Genomic DNA, 22,543 nt, shown 5'->3' with positions numbered 1-22,543 from the left:
GTCCCCAAGACAATGATTCTTTTAACTCAAGAAAATCAGTACAGTAAATAACTTTTCTTCCCTTCGAGACAATCACAGTGCTTGAGGCTGCTGCGACACAAAAACAAAATATCTTCACAAATGTCTCCAAACAGTCAAGCTGAAAATCTAAGCCAAAGTTTCATTTAACAGCCTGTCAATTTTCTGATGTGAAGCTAATGAATGCAGTGGCAAACAAATCCATCAAATCCAACATCAAAACAACTGCACTTCATCCTACCAAACGGAAAAATGAAATACAACCTGCAGGCCAGCTCTTTGATCCAACCTAGCCAGGAAGCAGACCTGTGAGTGCCACCACAGCTGCTGCACAGAAGTAATCATGGACTCCATTTCACAACAGAAGGAGAGAATGCTCCAGAAATGGAAAACATTCATCTCAAATATGCACCAGTATCTTATTTCAATTGCTAAAGTGTTACCTAGTTTTAAATCTCTATCAGAAAAAAACAGAGCATTTCATTCTACATTACTCTGATGCTCAAAGCTATAAAGATGCCTAAAATAAATAACTAGATAGTATGTTCCACTCATACTACAGTTTTGAAAATGGAGATTTATTAAAAGCCCTTCTGCTCTTTATAAAAGCTCCTTGAGGACAAAGAAAACACATCTTTCTTCTTTGTACAAACATGTAACACAATTCCTACTGCAAAGGAGGAATTCACTAAGCACTCTCTTCAGCTGAACTCTGCCTAACCCAATCGGCAAATGGGCATGTAGCTACCTAGAACATTCCTCTCAATTTTTCTTCAGTGAAAATCTTATCTCTGATTAATGAAATGGGAAATTACATAACCCCCTTCTTAGGTAGGTGAGTTCTCTTAAAGGCAAGGCCCTTGTATTCTGGAGTATCATACAGGATTTTTCTGAATAAAAATCACCAATATCGGGGCACCAGGGTGGCTCAGTGGTTGAGAATCTGCCTTTGGCTCAGGGCGTGAACTGAGGTCATGTGGCGGAGTCCCACATTAGGTTCCCCACAGGGAGCCTGCTTCTCCCTCTGCCTCTGTCTCTCTGTGTCTCTCATGAATGAATAAATAAAATCTTAAAAAAAAAATCACCAATATCTCCAATATTATCAATGAACCTGGGGTTATCTTTTCAAAATCTAATGTTTTGGTGTTTTTTTTTTCAATTCAAAAATAGGCTTTCATAAAGCTCTTTTCTCAGTCATTGAATTAGAAATAGTGGTCTGTAATAAGTAAAATATAACAAGTAGAGACCGCTACATTGTGTACCACATTAATTCTGTTCCATAAAGTGGCACTGTATTGGGAGCTTTTACATACTCCTATCAACCCCATGGGACAGATAAAGGACATATCATTCCCTCTAGTGCTTCAACTATGAAACAGCATGCCATTATTTTTTAAATTATCTGTCCCCCCTAAAAGCATAAGTCATCATCACTTGTGAATAATTACTATTCCAATAGCTATCACTTAGAATTAACTGAGTAAGGCAAAAAATTAAGGCAAAAATTTGTTAGCTTAAGAATTCAGGTATCATCAAAGCTAAAAGTCTTTCAAGTGCAGTTCATAATGAATCCATTATACATCTGTCCCCAGCAAAACAGAAAAACTAACTGCCCAATCACAAATTAAGAAATAGCCTTGGAGATCAATAAAAATGTGTCAAATAACAGATAAAAACACCAAAATAGGCACAAAAATGTCATCACAGCACCCTACAAAATAAGAGAACTTATTTACTGAGTAATAGCCAAGAAAATATTAAAATTGAGGGATATAATGTAAGAAAGCATAAGTATGTTTTAGTGAAACATTCAAAACTGTACCCATTACAAATTTAGTTTCCAATTTTTGTACAGAATAACTGAAATTAGTTACATCTACTCAAAGCAGATTCTTAATATATACCCATGTCAGTTATTAACTGGAACTCTCTGTGGTAGACAGAACACTGCCCCTACCTTCCTACTCCCAATAAGAAAGATACCCATGTCCTAATTCCTGCAGTCTGTGAATATGTCACCTCACATGACAAAAGGGATTTTGTGGATCGCTTGTTCTGACACGTAGGAGACCACATGGAAGGACCTGAGAGATACCTCTAGGAGCAAAGATCTGGATGACAGGTAGCAAGAAGATGGACTCAGTGCTACAACTGCAAGGAACTGAATTCAGCCAATAACCTGACTGAGCATCTCCAGTAAGAAATGCAGCCCTGCAAACATCTTGATTTTTGCTTGGTAAGACTAATAGCGACTTAAAACCTACAGAACCATAAGATGTAAGTGGTATTGTTTTAAACTACTACTTTTATGGTCATTTGCTTCAGCAGCAATAGAAAACAAATACATTCTCAGAGCAGCACCACATACCAAAAAGAAAGGAAAGCCTGGAGATAACATCAAAAAATAAAAAAATAAAAAACACCTAAAAATATCTCAAACACATGCAATTAAGACAATTTTTAATTAACTAGTAAAAACTGCATTTTGGTCATTGAACAATTTTGTACCTAGCAAAACACAAGAACCAAGACAGTCATATTCCTTAACTAAATTGAATGACATAAATCCACGCAGCATGAGTGGATATCCACATACCTAAGGTTTTTCTCCCTCATAACATATCTATTGGGGTGGAGAGGTATTTCTAATCCATACAGATAGAAACAAACAAAATAAACAAATGACTTTCCTAAGGATATATGACTAGCTAGAAGAAAAGTTAGACTTTAGATCCCTGCCTCCTCCTCCAGCATAGTGTGCTACTTCTTAACAGTCCCATAATCCTCAGCTGTCACTATGACTTCAGAGAGGACCAACCTCTCTTCCTTGGTCCACACCCCAGTCCCACTCTATAACCACAAAGAAATGTGGAAACCCACCCAGGACATTTTAGCTTTGGGGAGAAGTTAGTCTAGCCAATATCATGAATTCGATCTGAAACCATGGTAAAAAAACACCAACTAATTTTTCTGGTAATTGAACAGCTGTGATAGCTGATTTATTATGTCACTGATTAAAGATATGAATCATAAAATAATATATCTGGTTATAACTATGGGTCTATGCCTCTATTTCAATGCAGATACAAGCATTACCTTTCTGTGAAAGGACTCCAAGTAGCTGGCCAAGGCACATACCCTGAGTTTTCTTTTTTTTTTTTTTTAGGTTTATTATAATATGGAAGATGCATAATAGGAAGAAGTAGTTCAGCTCTGTTTCTTTCTAAATTACCCCTCATAAATAGAAATTACTCAGAACAGAAAAAGTCTTCTAATAGCAAGAGCTTTCCTTTTTTCATAAGTTCATACAAATGCTTCCCAGGAGGCCAAAGGGATGGCTATATTTTATTTTAATATATTATATAATTTTCTAAATACACATATAAATTAAACCTAGTGTTCTCTTTCCTGAATATATTTCTATCCAAGTTCACCCAATAGTTCCACATGCAAGTTTTATCAATGTAGAGTGAATAATACTCACTATACCATGCAGTGGCCAAGATACAGCCACATAAATTGTATGTGTCATTTTCCACTAAATCTGTGTCAATTTTACATACTCTGTAAAACCTAGTTTCACTTAGAAGTAGCCCTCTGCCAGCCTGTACTTCTGCCTTCAAAGCCACAGAAAAGAAAGCAACCTAATGGAAGCTACCACCTCTTTAAAGATGTCCTCTATTTAACACTGCAGGGGAGGGCTGATTAAATTTAATATAAGTTGTAGCTTTTGAATGAAAATGTACAGTATGTGAACTAAATTAAATATACTGAGCAGGAGATGCAAAATTTTATACCAAATTTAACATAAAGATGTATTTCTTGTTAAAGTATGTTCTACATTACTTTCAAGAAACTCATTTTTGCACTAAGGGCAGTTTTAATCTTCCTACTTCATCCCTCCATCTCTTACTAGAGTTTTAACATACACTTTCATTGTTGTTTTCTAAGCCATAGACTAAACTCAATATGGAGAGAGCCAAGTCTACCTAACATGGAGCCACAGGGAGCCACTAGAAAATATCACAAAAAAAGAAATGGTGGCTGTAAGAAAGAAAGCAAACATCAGTTGTAGAAAATTACCTCTGTTCCACATTAATCTCAAAACAGAAAACTATAACTACAAATGATAATATAGGTAATGTAAAATAAATATATCTAGTCAAATAAATTATTGAGGTGAGAAGCACACAATATCAATGAGAGAAAAAGTGTTACATGTGATCTTAGATTTTCTACAACAATAACCAGAATACACATTTAATTTATGCTTTATTCTTAAGGCATAACTTACCAATTTAGCAACTTTCCCATAGTCAATCCATCTGACTGTAGCAAAATTTGTAGATTCTGCACAGTTGAAACCATGATTAAAACCAGCATGGTAGCCATATGGAAAAGTGATCATAAATTCTCCAGCCTCCTGAGTGATCTGTAGGGTAGAAAACATATATTTTCCAATTATAAGACTTTCCAAATTCAAAATAAATTAAAATATATTTCCTACAAAAAAAATGCCATGCTAGCAGAGCTATCTAATAGAAAAGAAGTAGCCCAGATCTTTACCCAATCCATTAATAGTTCTTCAGGAAACTTTAAAGACTTTTCTAAATAGAGTGTGACCCTCTGGCAATGTTCAATCATTCAATCCATAATCAAAGATGCTATATTTTATTCAAAAGTATCTTTATCTAAGAAAATTTGTTCATGTTAGCAATGTACATATTTAATATTTTAAAAATTCAGATTATTGGAGTTATATAATAGGGCCTATAATAGGACCTATTTTGACTGATGTTTTCAAAGCTAGAGCTATAAAAACCCCAATAATACATGCTCAATAGGCTTTACTATGAATTCCACTGCTAAAGAATTGGTAGTATTCACCAAATTATTCTTTCATAATATTCAGAAAACAATTAAATCTATTCCATTTAATAGTAAAATTTCTATCAAAGAATTATTCAAATAGGTATGTGTGAGTGCATATAATTAAACTAACTGGGGTATATCAGCTAGAATTTAAAAGCAAACATGAAAAATATATTTATCCCATTCCTATTTTTTAGGTTAAAGACATTTGGCTTTTTATAATCACCAAAACACACAAAATACACCTGGAGCTATAAAAAAATAATACAGCAAAATTTTTCTGTGTTTTTAATTTACCTCTTCTACAATAGATTATCAAATTTATTATGTATGGTTCATTTCAGTCCTGAAATGCTGAGAAATGAGTATGTGGCTGGGCATGGGTATATAAATATACAGGAGACATACTGTGTAAAGACAGAGGTACTAAATGCAATTTAGTTGCCATTTTAGGTATGCTAAAATGTTGTGTATGGACGTATTTTCTTTCACAACATGTCTGAAATTTATCTCATCACCCTCTCCCCCAGCCCAGGAGGTGTTCTACTGAACACCTGGCAGCAACTCCACTGCCACCTGGCCCACAAAGAATGGCTCATCAATGTCCAACATCGTTCCAGTTCCATCATTCTGAGCCACACTTCCCTGTACTATGTGATAAAACTCACCTGGTCAACTGTTTCTAACCCTACACAGACAGGTGAAGAAACTAGGGCTGCTGCCATGAGGTAAGGAAAATATCTTCACTGCTCTATTGAATCCGATCCACAATCCTTCTCTACTCTGCCTAAAAAATCCTGCTCTTACCATGTTGAAAAAGAGCACCTGTTCCCATTGAAAAGGACTCTAAGTTTTGTTTCCATGTAACTTCTAGAAACAGTCCATCCCAGTTAGCCAAAATATAAGGTTGGTTATACTACTTCTGTGTAACACATTGATAAGAAAGCACAGTAACAGAAAAGAACAAGTCCCTTTTATTATAAGACCAAATAATCACAATTCCATGTCATAAAAGAAGTTGAAAAGGAAAGTACACATAATTAAAAGCAGACATTATCAATTAAACATACTTTTTTATATACACACACACATATATACACACAATTATATGAAAATACATTGAAAGGAGGAGGAAAATAATGTTACTCCAACTGTGAAATGATTGCCTAAAAGAGGGTCAAACTGAAGAGAAAGAATGTGTTCTATAAAGCCCTCTACAGATCATCTTTTTTCATCCTCATAATTAGCCCTATTAAGTACTATTATTATCATCATTTTCCAGCTAAAGAAATGGAAGCTCAGAAAAATTACATAATTTGTCTAAATGACAGAATCAGGAATGAACATGTAAGTTTAATTTGGAAGTCTATGCTACTCTCTCCCATGGTACATTATCATCATCAGACAATAAGCTTCTTGAGGAGCACAGAGTTATCACACATCCTTCATCAACATGGAAGAGGAAGTGGCAATATTTCACATGAAAAACTGCAATTGCCAAAAAATAAAAAATATAAAATAAAATAAAATAAAATAGAAAGAAAGAAAAAGAAAAAGAAAGAAAGACGAAAGAAAGAAAGAAAGAAAGAAAGAAAGAAAGAAAGAAAGAAAGAAAGAAAGAGAGAGAGAAAGAAAAGAAAAACTGCAATGGCCAATCAGATGGTAAGGCATTGGCATCTTCAGAAGCCATGAAATGTCTCATCCTCAAGAGACCAAAGGAAAGCCTCGTACATCTGGTGATTTACCAAGCAGTATGGAGAAGCCACAGCCCAGAATGGGATGAAAGGCACCTGCTTCCTTCTCCCCAAAGATTGGAAAGGAGGTACAAGCTCCAAAGGCCTCCAACCTGGGGAAATGAAACAATCCCACCATATGCTATATCACATTATCCCCTCTCCCAAAGACCAGCTTGATCAATATCTATCACCAGCCTTGAAATCATAAAGGATTTCCTGTCCGTGGGAGACTCTAGTCCACTCATTCTCCTCTCCTTTCTAAAATTCCAACTTAAAGTGTCTAATCAAGCTAACACCTAGAAGTAAAAGAAACACTCACTAATGATGTGTCTGAGACTTAAAAGTCCAGTTCCCAGAGGTATCAGCAAGTAAGACAGCGCCCCACAGTGGCAGTGGTTCATCTAGGGCACACAGCTCCTTACCTCTGTACCTGTGATATGCTACAGTTCACCATCAGCTTCTCTCCATACACAAGCACATCTCCCACAGTACATGTCTCAAAGGCACACTTTTTGTGGTAGCTAAGACTATGTGAGTAAAACAGTGGTAAGAGCATCCCTGTCACACAAGACAAATATGTCTCATCTCATGCATGAATACAGCAAAGACAGTTTGTGACTGAGCAGGGATTACCCGAAGTTAGAGAATGACTCTTGGTCTTTGCAAAAATTCCACTTTGAACAAAGTTGGGGGTGGGAGATGGGATGTACTTTAAGGGACTGAGATTAAGAAGAGGTAAAAATTTAGTCACAGGTGAAAAACTTCTGAGGTGAAAAACAGCACAAGATTATGGGAAGAAAGTCAAATTAAAAATGAGAAAAAAAGAAAGGAAGAGAGTACAGCTATTTTTCAATGTTTCTACAAGTAGCTAATTACTAAATCCTCCTTTAAGAGAGAGCTTTTATTTATCTGGTCAAAAGCTTTTCTTCATTTTAGCATCTTCACATAAAAGTTCTCATGCTCCATAATAATTCTGACCCAATAACCACCCATGAGCACAAAGAAAGAGGAACTTGTTATGTACTGAATCTTACAGAACTTAATCTTCAGAAATATTCCAAAGCAGCAATATCTGATTATTAAATCATCAGGCAATTTTATCCATAATGAAATCTCAATTGTATTATGTCTAAATGTGTTTAGAAGCAACATTCTGCCATCATAATCATTGACTCTAAAACACCAAACTAATGATAATTGTTCTGAGTTCTTTTTTTTTTTTTTTAAGATTTATTTTATTTGAGAGTATTACATGTGCAGGGAGGGGCGGAAGGACAAGGAGACTCCCCACTGAGCACAGAGCCCACTGAGGGACTCAATCCCAGGACCCTAAAATCATGACATGAGTGAGCCAAAGCCAAACCCTTAACCGACTGAGCCACCCAGGCATCCCTGTTCTGAATTCTTTTAAAAAAGAGATCATATACATAAATTACACTGTTCATATAAAAGACTTCAATGTAGATGTGCTACATCTTAGTTTGTTGAGTGTCCTGCATTTTTCTCTTAGGACTGTTACAAGTGAACTATAACCAGCATAAAATTATAGTAAATGTTTCCTGAAATAAAAGTAATTTTATTACTTGTTACATTATAAAACATGAATCTGAATTTTTCTTCCCACATCCTAAAAATCCTACTTGAAGTCAAGGATATATTGGCTTGTGTTAAATTTGTCTTACAATTTGTCTTACATATAAATACTACACACACAAAATGAATGTTAAAGAATAACACTAATATACCTTGTCAAAGGGAATACCATACTTCTTCAATACTGAGGGAGATATTAGTGTCATCTTGTGGCGAAGAAATGCATCACACCCTTGAGAACTGCTTGGGAAAAAACCTAAATGGAAACAATAAATATAAGTAGTAATGTGCCAATTATGATAAAATTTCAGATAGTTTTAAAGCTTATATTCTAATATTCTCACAGAACGACAGTTTTATGCAAATATAGACCAACTCCAACATCAAAAAAAAACCTGGTACTGAAAATTAGAGTCAGAATTCTTAAAAGCTATGGGATACATATTTATATCACTAAAGGCCGACCTTTATTATAAAAAAGAGCTACCAAGAATTGTTTTCGTGATATATAAAATTACTAAGCCTTACGAATTTCAACTAATAAATTTTAATTAAATCTGCCTAATATCTGATAAATGGATAAAATAATAAAGATGGTTAGGAAAGGTAAATAAACTTTTGAATAAAGAAATTCCTCATTTTAAAAAGATTCCTAAAAGTGATCATTCCAGATGTACTTGTCCCAAAGCCTGGCAAAGAGAAAAAAACATAGCAGTTTCCCACCTTTATATGTTTCTTTCTGATCAATTTAATACAGTTAATTGCTACTGTAGATAATGCTGCTATAAACATAGGGGTGCATGTATCCCTTTGAATTAGCATTTTTGTATTCTTTGGGTATATTTCACTCATATATGGAATTTAACAAACAAAACAAGCAAGCAAAAGGGGGTGGGGAGAGACAAACCAAGAACAGACTCTTAACTATAGAAAACAAACTAATGGTTACCAAAGGGGAGATGGGTAAGGGGGATGGGTGAAATAGGTGATGGGGACTAAGGAGTACATTTGTTGTGATGAGTACTGGTGGACGTGCTGGATCACTATACTGTACACCTGAAACTAATATTACACTGTATGTTAACTGAAATTTAAATAAAAACTTTAAAAAAAATAGGTTAACTGCTACCAATTTCCTGAACCAAATTCCTGGCCAGCTCAGGTCAAATGCTTGGAAACCTGTCCCACCAGTCTGTGTAGGAGCAGTGTTTTAAGGAGTCCTTTAAATGAGGAAGCTTAACATGCAGCAACCCTTTCACTCAACAGTACATATCATGGACCAAAACACAGTCGTTTTTCTCCACCACTGACTTCATCCCTGCAGTTTTGTCTGGGCTGGGGGACTCATTAATTCAGCTATGGAGGCTACAGGAAAATGAACATACATGATGCCCTGCTATTCACCTTATTCACTCAGAGACAAACAGCAGGATGCCAAAGCAAGAGAGAAAGCAAGAAAGGAAAGCGACACATGGAAGGGACACCTGGATGGCTCAGTGGTTGAGCATCTGCCTTTGGCTCAGGACATGATCCTGGGGTCCTGGGATCCATTTCTGCATCAGGCTCCCCACAGGGAGCCTGCTTCTCCCTCTACCTGTGTCTCTGCCTCTCTGTGTGTGTGTCTCTCATGAATAAATAAACAAAATCTTTTTTTTTTTTTTTTTTTTTAAAGAGAGAGAGATGTAAAAGAGGAAAATCCTAGAAAGAGAATCCAGGAGGAAAACAGAGCTCACCAGCAAAACAATGGGATACACATAAATAAAGCAGGAAGAAGCAGAGATACTATTTAAAATGAAGAGAAAGCCAATGGAAATATTACTTATCTAACTCTGTAGCTCACTACCTCCAAATAGCTCAAGCAGGTGACCAATCTGACAAAAGGATTACCAGTACTCATTAACTAACCATGAACCATTTTAACCTCAAAAAAGTGTTTCACAAGAATATTTTTAAAGTTAACAAGATTTTATTGGAGTATGTGATCATCAGAAGAGAACAAATCAACCAGCCAGGAAAGAACCATTAGGGTATAAGAAACCATCCGCAAAAAAAAAAAAAAAAAGGTATGTTCTGCTTAAGCATCTGCATCTGATTTTTCTAAATAGCTGGAAATTTTAAAAGTACATGCTAAAGAAAACAACAGAAATACTATCATTCCAGGGGCGCCTCGGTGGCTCAGACGGTTAAGTGTCTAACTCTCAATTTCAGTCAGGTCGTGATCTTAGGGTTGTGAAAATGGGCTCTGTGCTGGGTATAGAACCTGCTTAAGATTCTCTCTCTCCCTCTTCCTCTGGCCCTCCCATCCCCTCTCATCCTTACAATACCAATGGGAATAAAAGGAATCAGTTTGCCCTAAGTGGTCATTTGATGCAGCCCTCTGTATAAGGTTAACATTTATATTATACATTAACAGAAAATAAAACATTATACCAAATAAGTAACCCTATTTTTTTAAATGCAGATTTTAGTGAATGGAGAAAAAATATCACACTAATGTAATAGCCATATCTACACAGTAAGATGTCCTGAGTCTTCCACCATGGAGACTAAAGCACAGTAGGGTGGTCCACAAACACACAATCCATGGAAACATTTTAATATTACAATTCAAGTGGATTTATCAAACTTTTCAAATCTGTAACTCTGTGCATCCTAAACGAATTGAGTTTTAAATTAAAATCCATGAAGAAAGAGGCATCTATTTAATTTTCTTTTGATGTGGATTTGTAATCAGGACCTGAACAATATGGTGACTGGTCATAAGTTAATTTAAATTGGAAAACCACTGAAGGAAGATAATTTGCAATCTATTAAAAACTTCGGTTTAGGGATCCCTGGGTGGCGCAGCGGTTTGGCGCCTGCCTTTGGCCCAGGGCGCGATCCTGGAGACCCGGGATCGAATCCCACGTCGGGCTCCCAGTGCATGGAGCCTGCTTCTCCCTCTGCCTATGTCTCTGCCTCTCTCTCTCTCTTTGTGACTATCATAAATAAATAAAAATTAAAAAAAAAAGAAAAACTTTGGTTTAGAATTTATATTTACAATAGGCTATCAGAATTGTATTTTACATTGCTGGAAAACACCTCATAAACAGCACAAATTCTGTTCAAAGCATGTGTCTCAAAATGAATTTTACCTCAAAATATCTGCAGGAATACATGGCTCATATTCACCCTCACTCCACCATCTATGAAAAGTATTTTATTCAACATATAAGCAACCCAATGTATCCAGAATACTATTAGATACAAAATATTTTTTAAAACTCAGAACTATACTGACTGAAGAAATGTTAGTGTCTTTCATAATAAGTAAAAAATCAATTTTGGAGTCACTTGCATAAAAAACAGCAAAAGTAACTCTAATAGAAAAGATAATATTTAAGTAAAAATTCAACTTAAGACAATCAGAGTCACCAACAAAAGAAAAGAAAATAGTATGTGTTAAAATTTTGGCAAGTTACTTCTTTAAAATATACCTTTCAGAATCGTTTTTTCCTACTCTAATATTTGCTCTCTTGATCATGATCATGACCCAAGATGATGACCTGAGCCCAAGGCAGACACTTGACTAAGTCACCCAGGCAGCCTCAATCCTATATTCTGTAGGGATACTTTGGTAGGAGCATTTGAGAGGCAAACTACAAGGTATAAACTATGCTTTGGGACCCTGTATAAATCTTACTCAATCTTCTCTTAACCTGTGCTTAACACACATGCTTACTTGAGCACCAACTTTCCTCACTCCTTTACCATACTTGACAAACACACACCTTTTCATTGGTATTAAATAGCAGAGCTAAGTTTTAGACTAAAGACCTAATTGTCTGAAATATTTAAAGCCACCCTCACCCTGCCCATATGGCCAGCAAAACAAGAGAGAATAATAGTTAAGAATTTGTTGAGCCTTGCTGAGACATGGATTCCAAACACAATTCCAACACTTATGTAGCTCTGACTAGTCATGTGATCTCTCAGCTCCTCAGTTTCCTCATCTGTACAGTTAAGCTGCTAAAATTATCTTCCTTAATGGATTCTTTTTCCAGCTTTTTTGAGATATAACTGGCACGTAACATTGTACAAGTTTAAGATATACAGAGTAAGAATTTGATTCATGCACATATTGTGTATGAAATGACTACCATAATAAGTTTATTTAACGTCCATCATCTCACATAGTTAAAATTCTTTGTGTGCGTAAGAACTTTTAAAATCTACTCCCTTGGCAACTTTGACATATACAATACAGTATTAATTGTAGCCACCATACTGCACAGTACATCCCCAGAACTTAACTTTCTTATAACGTAAGTTTGTACCTTTTGACTGCCTTTACCCATTTCCTTTCCACCTTTATCCACCAACTCTGGCAACCACCAACTTGTTCTCTGTAATCTGTACATTCAGTTTTTTTAGATCCCACATGTGAGATCACACAGTATTTGTCTTTCTCTATCTGACACATTTCACTTAGTATAATGTACTCAAGATTCATTACAGTTGTTATGGCTTCTTATGGCTGCATAATATTCCACTGTCTTCATATATAAAACATTTATTTTATCCATTCAAATGTCAATGGACACTTCAGCTGTTTCTAAGTCTTGGCTACTGTGAATAATGCTGCAATGAACATGAGAGTGCATATATCTCTTCTAAATAATGATTTAGTTTCCCCTTTGGTATACATTCAGAAGAGGAGTTGTCAGATAATACAGTAGTTATTATTTAATTTTTTGAAAAAACTCCATACTGTGTTTCATAGTAGCTATCCTTACTGGATCATTATGGGGATCCAACAAGATAATGTACAAAAAACTTAGCCACAGTCAAAGGTGGAAGCAACCTAAATGTCCAGCAACTGATAAATGGATGAACAAGATGTGATATAATCCACAAAATGAAATATTATTCAGCCATAAAAAAGAATGAAATACTGATATATATTATAAAATGGAAAACATGAGAAGTAAAAGCCAGAGGCAAAAGGTGGGTCACCTATTGTATGACTCCATGTATACTGAAAGATCCTGATTAGGTAAATACCTAGAGATAAAAAGCACATTAGCAGCTGTCAGGGACTGGGGAGAAGTAGGAGGAAAAAGAGAGGGACTGATGAACAGATACAAGGTGATGAAATTCTCTTGGAACTTGATAGAGGTGATGACTGCACTATAAGAATATACTAAATGCCAGCTTATTTTATGTTATATGAATTTTACCTCTATTAAAAACAAAAAACAAAAAACAAAAAACCTTGCTGGTATACTTGACACAAAGTAAATTTCAGTAAATAGTAACGATTCTTTTTACCCCTGTTATTCATTTCCACCATATTGACCCCAGTCATTATGTCAGTTCAATGGATCTTCCTTTTCCACTATCTCTGTAGCCTGTTAGCTGAGAAGGGGTATCACAATCCCAAGAGACCCAGAAAGCTGACTAGGGTGCTGTCACCAAGCCTTAAAAACTGCTTCATTCCCTTGGGCCTTCTGACCTAAACCTAACAGTTCCGGTCACAAGTAACAAACTTCTCCCCCAAAAAGTAGTTCTAACAGTCAAGCACAACTTAAGTTAAACTCTATAGATTTATTTTCAACCTTGTATTCACCTGTAGATTCTTCCATCTGTTCTCTAACTTGATTGTTTTAAAATTAAATATCAAAATTCAGCCTGGATTCCAAATTATCACTTACAATTGGACTCAATGTAAAAAGGACCAAACTTAATCCCTTCTTTCATACTCCAAGCAATGGATACTGGTAACGACACTACTTTACAACTTAATTCCCTTTATACCAACTCTTCCCCACAAGTTAACACATTAGGGTTTCTGTGACAGGTAAATTAATGAACTCTCAATGAAATGGTATCTGATTTGGAAGTGGGAAACCTGAAGGAATAGTTTGGAAAAACAATCTATGTTTCTACTAAACTGTTAAATCATAAAAATACATGATCTGTTTTAACAAATACTCAAAATTAGAACAAACTGCAATACTACACAGGATCCAAGGAGCAAAACAGTTTATATACTAAATAAGAATCCAAGAAAAAGGAAAAGCAATAATAAAAACTTATAATAGGCTGCTTAGGTAACTCAATTTTTAGTCTATACCTCATTTATACTATCTACAATGATAGGCACTGCCAAGCTGCCAATTCCTTAACAAACTAAAGACAATATTTTTGTTTGTTTTTTAAGATATTATACAATGGTAAAGCAAGAAGGATGATCTTTGGAACCAGTCTTCCAATCCAAACAACATGAGAGAGGATGAAAAGCTAGCATGATAAAAAGCATGTACTCCAGACATCCCAAAAGAGCTCCGAAGTCCTAAAAGTACCCCATAATAACCTTTGTTAAGACTAGCAAAATAGTGCTAGGAGCTGTGCAGCATGGGAAGTATAGAATCCCATAAGCACTCTCAAGGACCAGTTGCATCCACTAAATACAGGTGCATGTCCTGTATCCAATGGAAATGTGATCATAAGCAAGAAGCATTCTTATAAGTAAAAAGGACACAAAAGTCTACATACTGTAATATCCTATTTTTATGACACTCTAGGAATAGAAATTAGATTACTGGTTGCCAACAGCTATGTGGAGGGAGTAACTGAGAAACACCAACAAAAGCACCTCTTCACAAGGAAATGTTCTATATTTTGATGAGGTTGGTAGTTCCACCACTGTACATTTTTGTCAAAATTCACTGAACTGTATATTTAAAAGGGGTGGATTTTACTGTAAGTATATTATACCTCAATTATTCTAACCTCCCAAAATAATCATTAAATGTTTTTAAACTGTTATGTTAGATGTAGAGGAGATATGCTCTAAAAATGTGTTTTTTCCTTCAGATAAAAATCTCTCCAAACTATCAACTGGTTTACATTTTCTAATATTTTAACTGTTACTAAGGAATTCCTTTAATTTTTTTTAAGTAGGCTCCATGCCCAATGTGGAGCTCAACAAAGGGCTTGAACTCACTCACAACCCTGAGATCAAGACCTGAGCTGAGATCAAGAGTTGGACCCTTCACCAACTGAGCCACCCAGATGCCCACTAAGGAATTCCTTTTAAATCCTCATCTCATATGACAAACACATGCTGTTGCCATTAAATCTCCAAAGTTTCAGCCTTGGTAAAAGGTTACATATCAAAGTTTAGTAATTATTTCTATGGATCTGTGAACACCAGTTTTGAGAAGCTTAAATTAGTTATTAGTCACTTAGGAAAGATGTAAAGAAAGGAGTAGGAAAGATGAAGAAATCAGACATGTAGAATACATGTCCACATTAGCAATAGATTTTAAGGCAATTTCATTTCAACAGAATTGAAATTTACCCTAGTATGCCTTGATACAGTTTTTATATTGGTTTTTGCAATATTCATATGACTAACAGGCTTAAAAATGTATAGCAACCATACAAACGGTAAGGAAAAGAACACGGAAAAAGGATGTGGTAGGATTGCTTCTGTGGGAAATGCCTCTAGATAGATGTATTAAATTTACACATGAAATTTCTTAACAAGCTTATTAATGAAATGAACCAATAAGCTACAATATGTGGGGAGAAACCTACTAATTTTTATCCACATCCCTAATTAAGATGTCAACTTTAGAGATTTAAGTTAGTTATAGTTGACCTCTCTGTGCATCCTACCACTCATGGTCAATTAGTTACTCAGGAATGCATAGAAAATTATTACACTGCAAGTTTCACTCAACTCTAAGTGTCCCATAGGCTATCAAAACAGACTTCACTCTGCTAAGTGTCCCATGATCCATCAATATCACTACTAGTAGAAATAGAGCTCCATGGAGCACTCCAGAGGAGCACCAGGAGAAATTCACACTGATTGTGGTCTAGAGAAGGATAGTGGTTCTCCTAAACGACTACCTTATTTTATCTCCTGAACACTGTATACTATGTAATGGTCAAGTATTTTTCCATTTCAAGCTGGCTGGGAGAACATTTATAGCTAAAATTTCCACCCAATTTAACAAGTGTATGGGTCATTACATATGGTTTTTCACTGCATCCCTAACACCACTTTGTCTCAGAGCCCACTTCTTCCCCCTTGACATGACACATGGACCACACAGGCATAGATCAAAGTCTCCCAAGGCCAAATACTTTGGGCTCAAACAGGTCATGGTCAAGCTAACCAGAATTTTCCTGGTTCAGTTTCCACCCGCAGAATCAAAGTACTCCTAATTTCCCTCCATAATAATTCCTCCCTGCTTGCTGATATTCCCTTCCTGAATTCTTTCTTAACATTCTCTGCTGTCACTTCTCAGAACTGTCTTTCACCCTACATTACACTAGCTTGGTTTATGTTATGTATTACTGACCAGTGTCTAAAATCCTACTAGGAACATAGCCAGACATAAAATATTCAGATATATTTAAACATGGAAAGTGGTATCTGACACTAAATTTTGAGGAAAGTAAGCTTAGGGATTGTTGTATGATTCTTAATGCAACTCATCTGATAGAAAGATAAAAAAAAAAAAAAAACACACATACTGACACACCACACATTGATCTCCATGCCTAAGGAATGAGTTAGACATGAAGGTAGAGAATATATCATTGAACTTCTTCACTTTTTATGGCCTAGAGGGCTCCTTAAATTGATTATTTATATCATGGATATTTTTATTTATTAGCCTTTCAAAACCAGGCATTTTAATATAATATTTTCAGACCATCAACTAAATGAATGCTTATGGGAATAAGGTATTTATCATTTGGAGAGCAGATAAAAGTACATTTTCTTAATTCCAAGACAGAGGTATAAGAACAGGTCGATTTAGAATCTGTTCATAAAATTAAAATGACTTGTTATTTATTGCTGCTCTTCTAGTCTCTTGATAGCAGGTTTACAATCCCTATTAGGTCAAACCCCTGAAGAGATTTGAAGATGGCTTCCCAGAAATCCACATCTATAACCAATTTTGAGTATAATTTCAGAAGTCCACAGACACCCACAGACCCTTGTCCACCTCCTGGAACAGGGACCTCTGCAAATTAGGCTAAGAATCTCTGTTCTACAGGCTTAAATTAAAGACTACTAGTCATAAAACACATACACATACCCCAAAACTATTTTAAAAACTGAATTAATCCTTCATAATCATGACTCTTCTGTTCCGATTTTGTGAAACGTTGTTTTAAAATAAGTCACAACTAAAATACTTGCTAAGTATAAGAATTCACTTCCCTTACTGCCATCTGAAACAAAATTCTCAATGATTATTCACACTTCCAAACTCAGCTGCACAAAGCCCTAATACATATATTCTTTTCCCAATAACCAAAATTTTGACCACAGCAAATCATCTTCAATTTTTTTAATATTGGATGGTATTTTATCCACAATAAAAGACTAATGGAATACAGTCCTTGGCAAAAAATTTTAGTTGTTCCCCAATTTACTTTAATCCATACTTTGCTTAACTCAATAGAACAGCAAAGATACTGTCTTCTTTCTAAAACAGATGAATTTTAGACATTCTAAAAAGTGAAAATGTTCAAAACTGTCATTCATGATTTAATATTATACCTCTATTCTCCCTTATACTTTCCATTCAATTGTATCAAGCCAAAAATTAGAAAGAATATAATGACATTATAGGCAAACATAACAAGTATAAAAATTGCTACAATTCACTTGAGTTTTTTATTACACTTATGTCTATACAATATTGAAAAAAAAGACCCTATATAAATGAGAAAGCAGCTGAAGGGCAAAATCAAACTCCTAGCTTTATTAGATGCAAGCCTAATGTCTTTTAGATAAAATATTTGTAGGTGCCACAGTCAATCAAGATTTCAATAGAAACTAAAGATGAAAGCATTCATGCATAAAAGGCAAGTGTGATAATTATGATGTGCAGACAAGATAATGGAAAATATCCTAGGCTGCTTTTCATTTTCTGTATCAAGTGCTGCCTTGACCTAGACATCATATAATGTTCTATCACATTTACTGCATTATTTTATCATTTTAATTATTTAGCAGAATTCAATTAATTTGGCTGGCATCTGCTCAGTCAGGATGGGAATCCTCTACTGTCTCATAGGTCTTTTCCCTGTGTCATTTCTCAAAATAATCCTGCAAAACAGTTTTGAATAAACGAGCAATTGATTTGAAGTTCTTGTACGTCCTTCAAGTTTATCAACTTACTGATTAAACAAATAGCACCCATTTTCCTAGAGTGTTGTCATTTTCAGACAGTTTATGTCAAAGCTTTCGCAGACAATTTATAGTAGGAATTTTAGTGTAGGGACGCCTGGGTGGCTCAGTGGTTGAGTGTCTGCCTTCAGCTCAGGTCATGATCCCAGGGTCCTGGGATCGAGTCCCGCATCGGGCTCCCTGCATGGAGCCTGCTTCTCCCTCTGCCTGTGTCTCTGCCCCTCTCTCTGTGTGTCTCTCATGAATAAATAAACAAAATGTTAAAAAAAAAAGAAAGAAATTTTAGTGTGTGGCTCTATACTATAAAGTTTACATTAGCTCCAGTTCTCTGGTGGTAAGGCAAATAGAAAATGGTGGAATAATTATTACAGAGAAGATGATAGTTCAGTATATAGATTTAGCATAAAGTTCAATGCGTGTGTATTTAAGGATTATGGTAATCATTTTCTCAGCTGTGTTCTAATCTATTCTTCAGAACCAGGATTCATCCACCTTAATGTTCATAAAAATGGTCCCTAACGAAGTTCAAGATTACAATTACATTGCTATTATTATTACAATGTATTAGATTATAAAAACACTATGACTTTATAGTCATTAGCCTGCCAAAATTATAATAATGCTTCGGACAAATGTGATACTGTAACTGTTCCTTCTAAACTCTTCTATAATTTGGGGGAAAGTAACTTTTAGATACCATTAACAATTTCTGTTCAGAACTGTCAAGTCAATGAAAGGGGTTTTTCAGTGTCCCCATTTCATTATTAAATGAAAGCATATGTAAGACAGAAACAAAAATCCTTTCCTAATAAAAGGCAAACCTAATGCATCAATAAAATAGATCAGCACCTGACTAAAAGGACAATGGTCACTTGAGGATTTGATCCTGGATAAAAGCAGAAGGTTTTACACTAGTTGTCACTCAGATGGAACTTCACCTTCCCTTAGAAATAAGTCACTACCAGCCTACTACTTCCCTGGTAAGGGTGGCTAACAAAACAGATGAGATTGGCAAGGGGTGAATCGGATTCTGGCTTGCATAAACAGATATGGCAAGGTTGTCTTCTGCATCTTAAAGACAGAAAAGAGGAAGGCACTTTCTGCAGATACAAGTAGGTACAGAATCAAACCATTAATAGAGTCTTTCATTCTAACCCTTATGAAGATAGACAAAACCACAAAAAATTAAAATTCAAGTTCCAGTAAGGTATATTTAAATTTACCAGTCTAAGAAAGCATATACTCCGTTTATTTGGTTATCTGGGGACAGTCATCTTAATACTTCCATAAGAGCAATCCCAAGGCCAGGGGGCCAAACTAGGAGTCAGAAGGAGATTTAACACAACCCTTTGGTGAAATGATATAACAGCATGAAAAGTATTCATAAAATACCTGCACCCTGAGATGCAACATTAATACTCTTTGGAATTTATCTCGAGTGTAACTTAAAAGAAAGGAAAATGGGATCCCTGGGTGGCTCAGTGGTTGAGCATCTGCCTTTGGCCCAGGGCATGGTCCTGGGGTCCAGGGATCGAGTCCCACATCGGGCTCCCTGCATGGAGCCTGCTTCTCCCTCTGTCTGTGTCTCTGCCTCTCTCTCTCTCTCTCTCTCTGTGTCTCTCATGAATAGGTAAATAAAATATTTAAAAAAAAGAAAGAAAGAAAGAAAAATATTAGCCCAACAATGTTAAATAAAAGTTATATATACACAAAAGTTATATAAAAGGGAAAAATTGGAAATAATCAAAATAGGTTAAGCACAATCACTTGATGAAATACTAAGGAGCCAAAATAAAATAATCATGAAGCTTACTAGGAAGAATATTCACAGGGTAATGTGAAAAAAAAATTAATTGTTCTATTAGAAAAACATTCAAAAGTCATTAACCTGAAAAGAGTAAAACTAACTAACTAACATTACAGTAAAAATACCTCAAAAACAAAGAATCTACCCAGATGAAAAACACAGAAAGCAAGTTTACCTTGAGCTAGTCTTTCGAGTCGTTTTCCATGTTCCGGGGGTATCGCATACCTAAAATTGTAAACATAAATATAAAATTTTAAACATAAATAAAAATTTTAGGTTTATAACTGCTCAACTAGTATCCTGAGATAATGTGCTAAAAAAAAAAAAAAGGCATCAAATTCCACTTAAATGAAATGAACAGAGATTAGAAAACCAATAGCAGAGTCATATCCCTTGGACACTAAACCAAAGAAAAACAAACTGGAAATCACCTATTTCAGTGCGCCAGTTCACCATCCCAACGACATTTTACAGATTAGGGAACAAAGGCCTAAGGCCAGTAAACTACTGGGACAAGGGAAGCAGCTAGCCATAGCAGGGAGACCAGACCTCCTTTTCTAACACTCACAGCACACTAGAAATCCAGGGCTATTGTTAGTTGTATGTTTTATGTTTTGTTGTTGGTTAGTTTTGCCTTTGTTTTTAAGAAAACCTAGGTTGTTGTGCTTTTTTTTAACCTTTTAAAATGTTTTTATTGACAAGCAAGACAGAACACAAAAGTATTATACCAATATTCATATTTCCACCAAACATTTCTAAGAACATTATACTTTTCCAATAGATTTTTTTTAAGATTTATTTCAGAGAAAGAGAGAAAGAGCACAGCAGGGAGAGGGAAAATAAATCCTCAAGCAGACTCCCCGCTAAACACATAGTCTGGCTCAGGGCTTGCTCCCAGGACCCTGAGATCATGACCTGAGCCAAAATCAAGAGTCAGAAGCGTAAGTGACTGAGCCACCCAGGCACCCCTCAGATAGATTTTAAATTAAAATTTACCAGAGATAAGAGAGCAGTGTTTGTGGCTTTTATGACTTTAAAAATATTTTTTTTGAGATTTATTTATTTAGGAGAGAGAGAGTGTGTGCACAAGAGCGGAGGGAGGAGCAGAGGGAGAGGGAGAAGCAGACTCCCCGCTGAGCAGGGCACCTGATGCAGTCTTAAAAGAAGTCAATCCCAGGACCCCGAGATCATGACCTGAGCCAAGTGTAGACACTTAACCAACTGAGTCACTCAGGCGCCCCTGATTTTATGACTTTTAAAATCTTGATTATAGAAAAAAAAAATGCTCACCCTTAAACAGAAATACTCATTTCTAGTTCCTGATATTTTCAAAAGTGAAAGAGTTGAACTTATCTACTGGGAACTAACGTATTTTAAAACAACAGTCTCATGGGGCACCTGGGTAGCTCTGTGTGGAGCCTGCTTAAGATTCTCTCTCTCTCTCAGGGGATCCCTGGGTGGCTCAGCGGTTTGGTGCTTGCCTTTGGCCCAGGGCATGATCCTGGAGTCCCAGGATCCAGTCCCACATCAGGCTCCCTGCACAGAGCCTGCTTCTCCCTCTTCCCGTGTGTGTGTGTGTGTGTGTTTATGTCTACCATGAATAAATTTAAAAAAAAAATAGATTCTCTCTCTCCCTCTCCCTCTGCCCCTCCTGCTCATTCACTCTCTAAAAAAAAAAAAACTCTTGATTTATTACACAAATAATAAATATTATGGGCAGTTTAATGAGGAAATGTAAGGATACTAAAAATAAAGTTAAAGTGATCATTTCATGTTTTAAGTAAAAATGATGTTATTCTTAAGACCTACATTTGCTATGTTTACTAGCTCAATATATATTAAGTACAAGTTACTTTTTACTAAAATAATTTTTCTCATTTTACTTAACACCACACTTGGTTGCATTTAATGCCACTGATAACATATGCAAAACTTAATTGGATCCGATATAACTAGGCAATTTTCTAAAAGAAAATTCAACCATATATCTGCTCCTTAAGGCACTGTTAATGAAATTATTCCAACTGAATTGGGGAGATAAAATTTTAGCATAAGCTAATGACAATCATCCAATTTATTTATTCACTGGCCACTTCTTACCAGTTTTTAATCCCTAGTTTACGTCATCTTATATACCCAGAAAAGGGATATATATATATATATATATATATATATATATATATATACACACACACACCCCAGACAAAAGGGTCATGTTCCCCATAACATACATAAACACACATGTGCAGTACACACACATACACACACTTGCACACATGTAATGGATATATGCTTGCCCAAAAATGGTTGGAC

The 22,543-nt window shown here is 35.6% G+C and overlaps 1 protein-coding gene across 13 annotated transcripts in view; it reads right to left on the bottom strand.

Annotated features, from left to right (window-relative positions):
• KDM4C (lysine demethylase 4C) overlaps positions 1–22,543 on the bottom strand; it is a 408,440-nt gene that overhangs the window by 303,355 nt on the left and 82,542 nt on the right. For all 13 annotated transcript variants that reach the window (XR_007413967.1, XR_003129808.3, XM_035696659.2 and 10 more), the window contains 3 exons: positions 20,406–20,455; positions 8,372–8,475; positions 4,313–4,450 (listed from right to left, as the gene is read on the bottom strand). Coding sequence is in view for 11 of the 13 variants with exons in the window: in XM_035696659.2 (XP_035552552.1) it covers positions 4,313–4,450; positions 8,372–8,475; positions 20,406–20,455 (292 nt within the window). In the remaining 2 variants the exon portion in view is untranslated. The remainder of the gene's footprint in view (positions 1–4,312; positions 4,451–8,371; positions 8,476–20,405; positions 20,456–22,543) is intronic.

The sequence above is a fragment of the Canis lupus genome, chromosome 11 (assembly GCF_003254725.2).
Source record: "Canis lupus dingo isolate Sandy chromosome 11, ASM325472v2, whole genome shotgun sequence".
In the NCBI taxonomy this organism is placed as follows: domain Eukaryota; kingdom Metazoa; phylum Chordata; class Mammalia; order Carnivora; family Canidae; genus Canis; species Canis lupus.
This window is presented reverse-complemented; position numbering and strand designations above follow the sequence as displayed.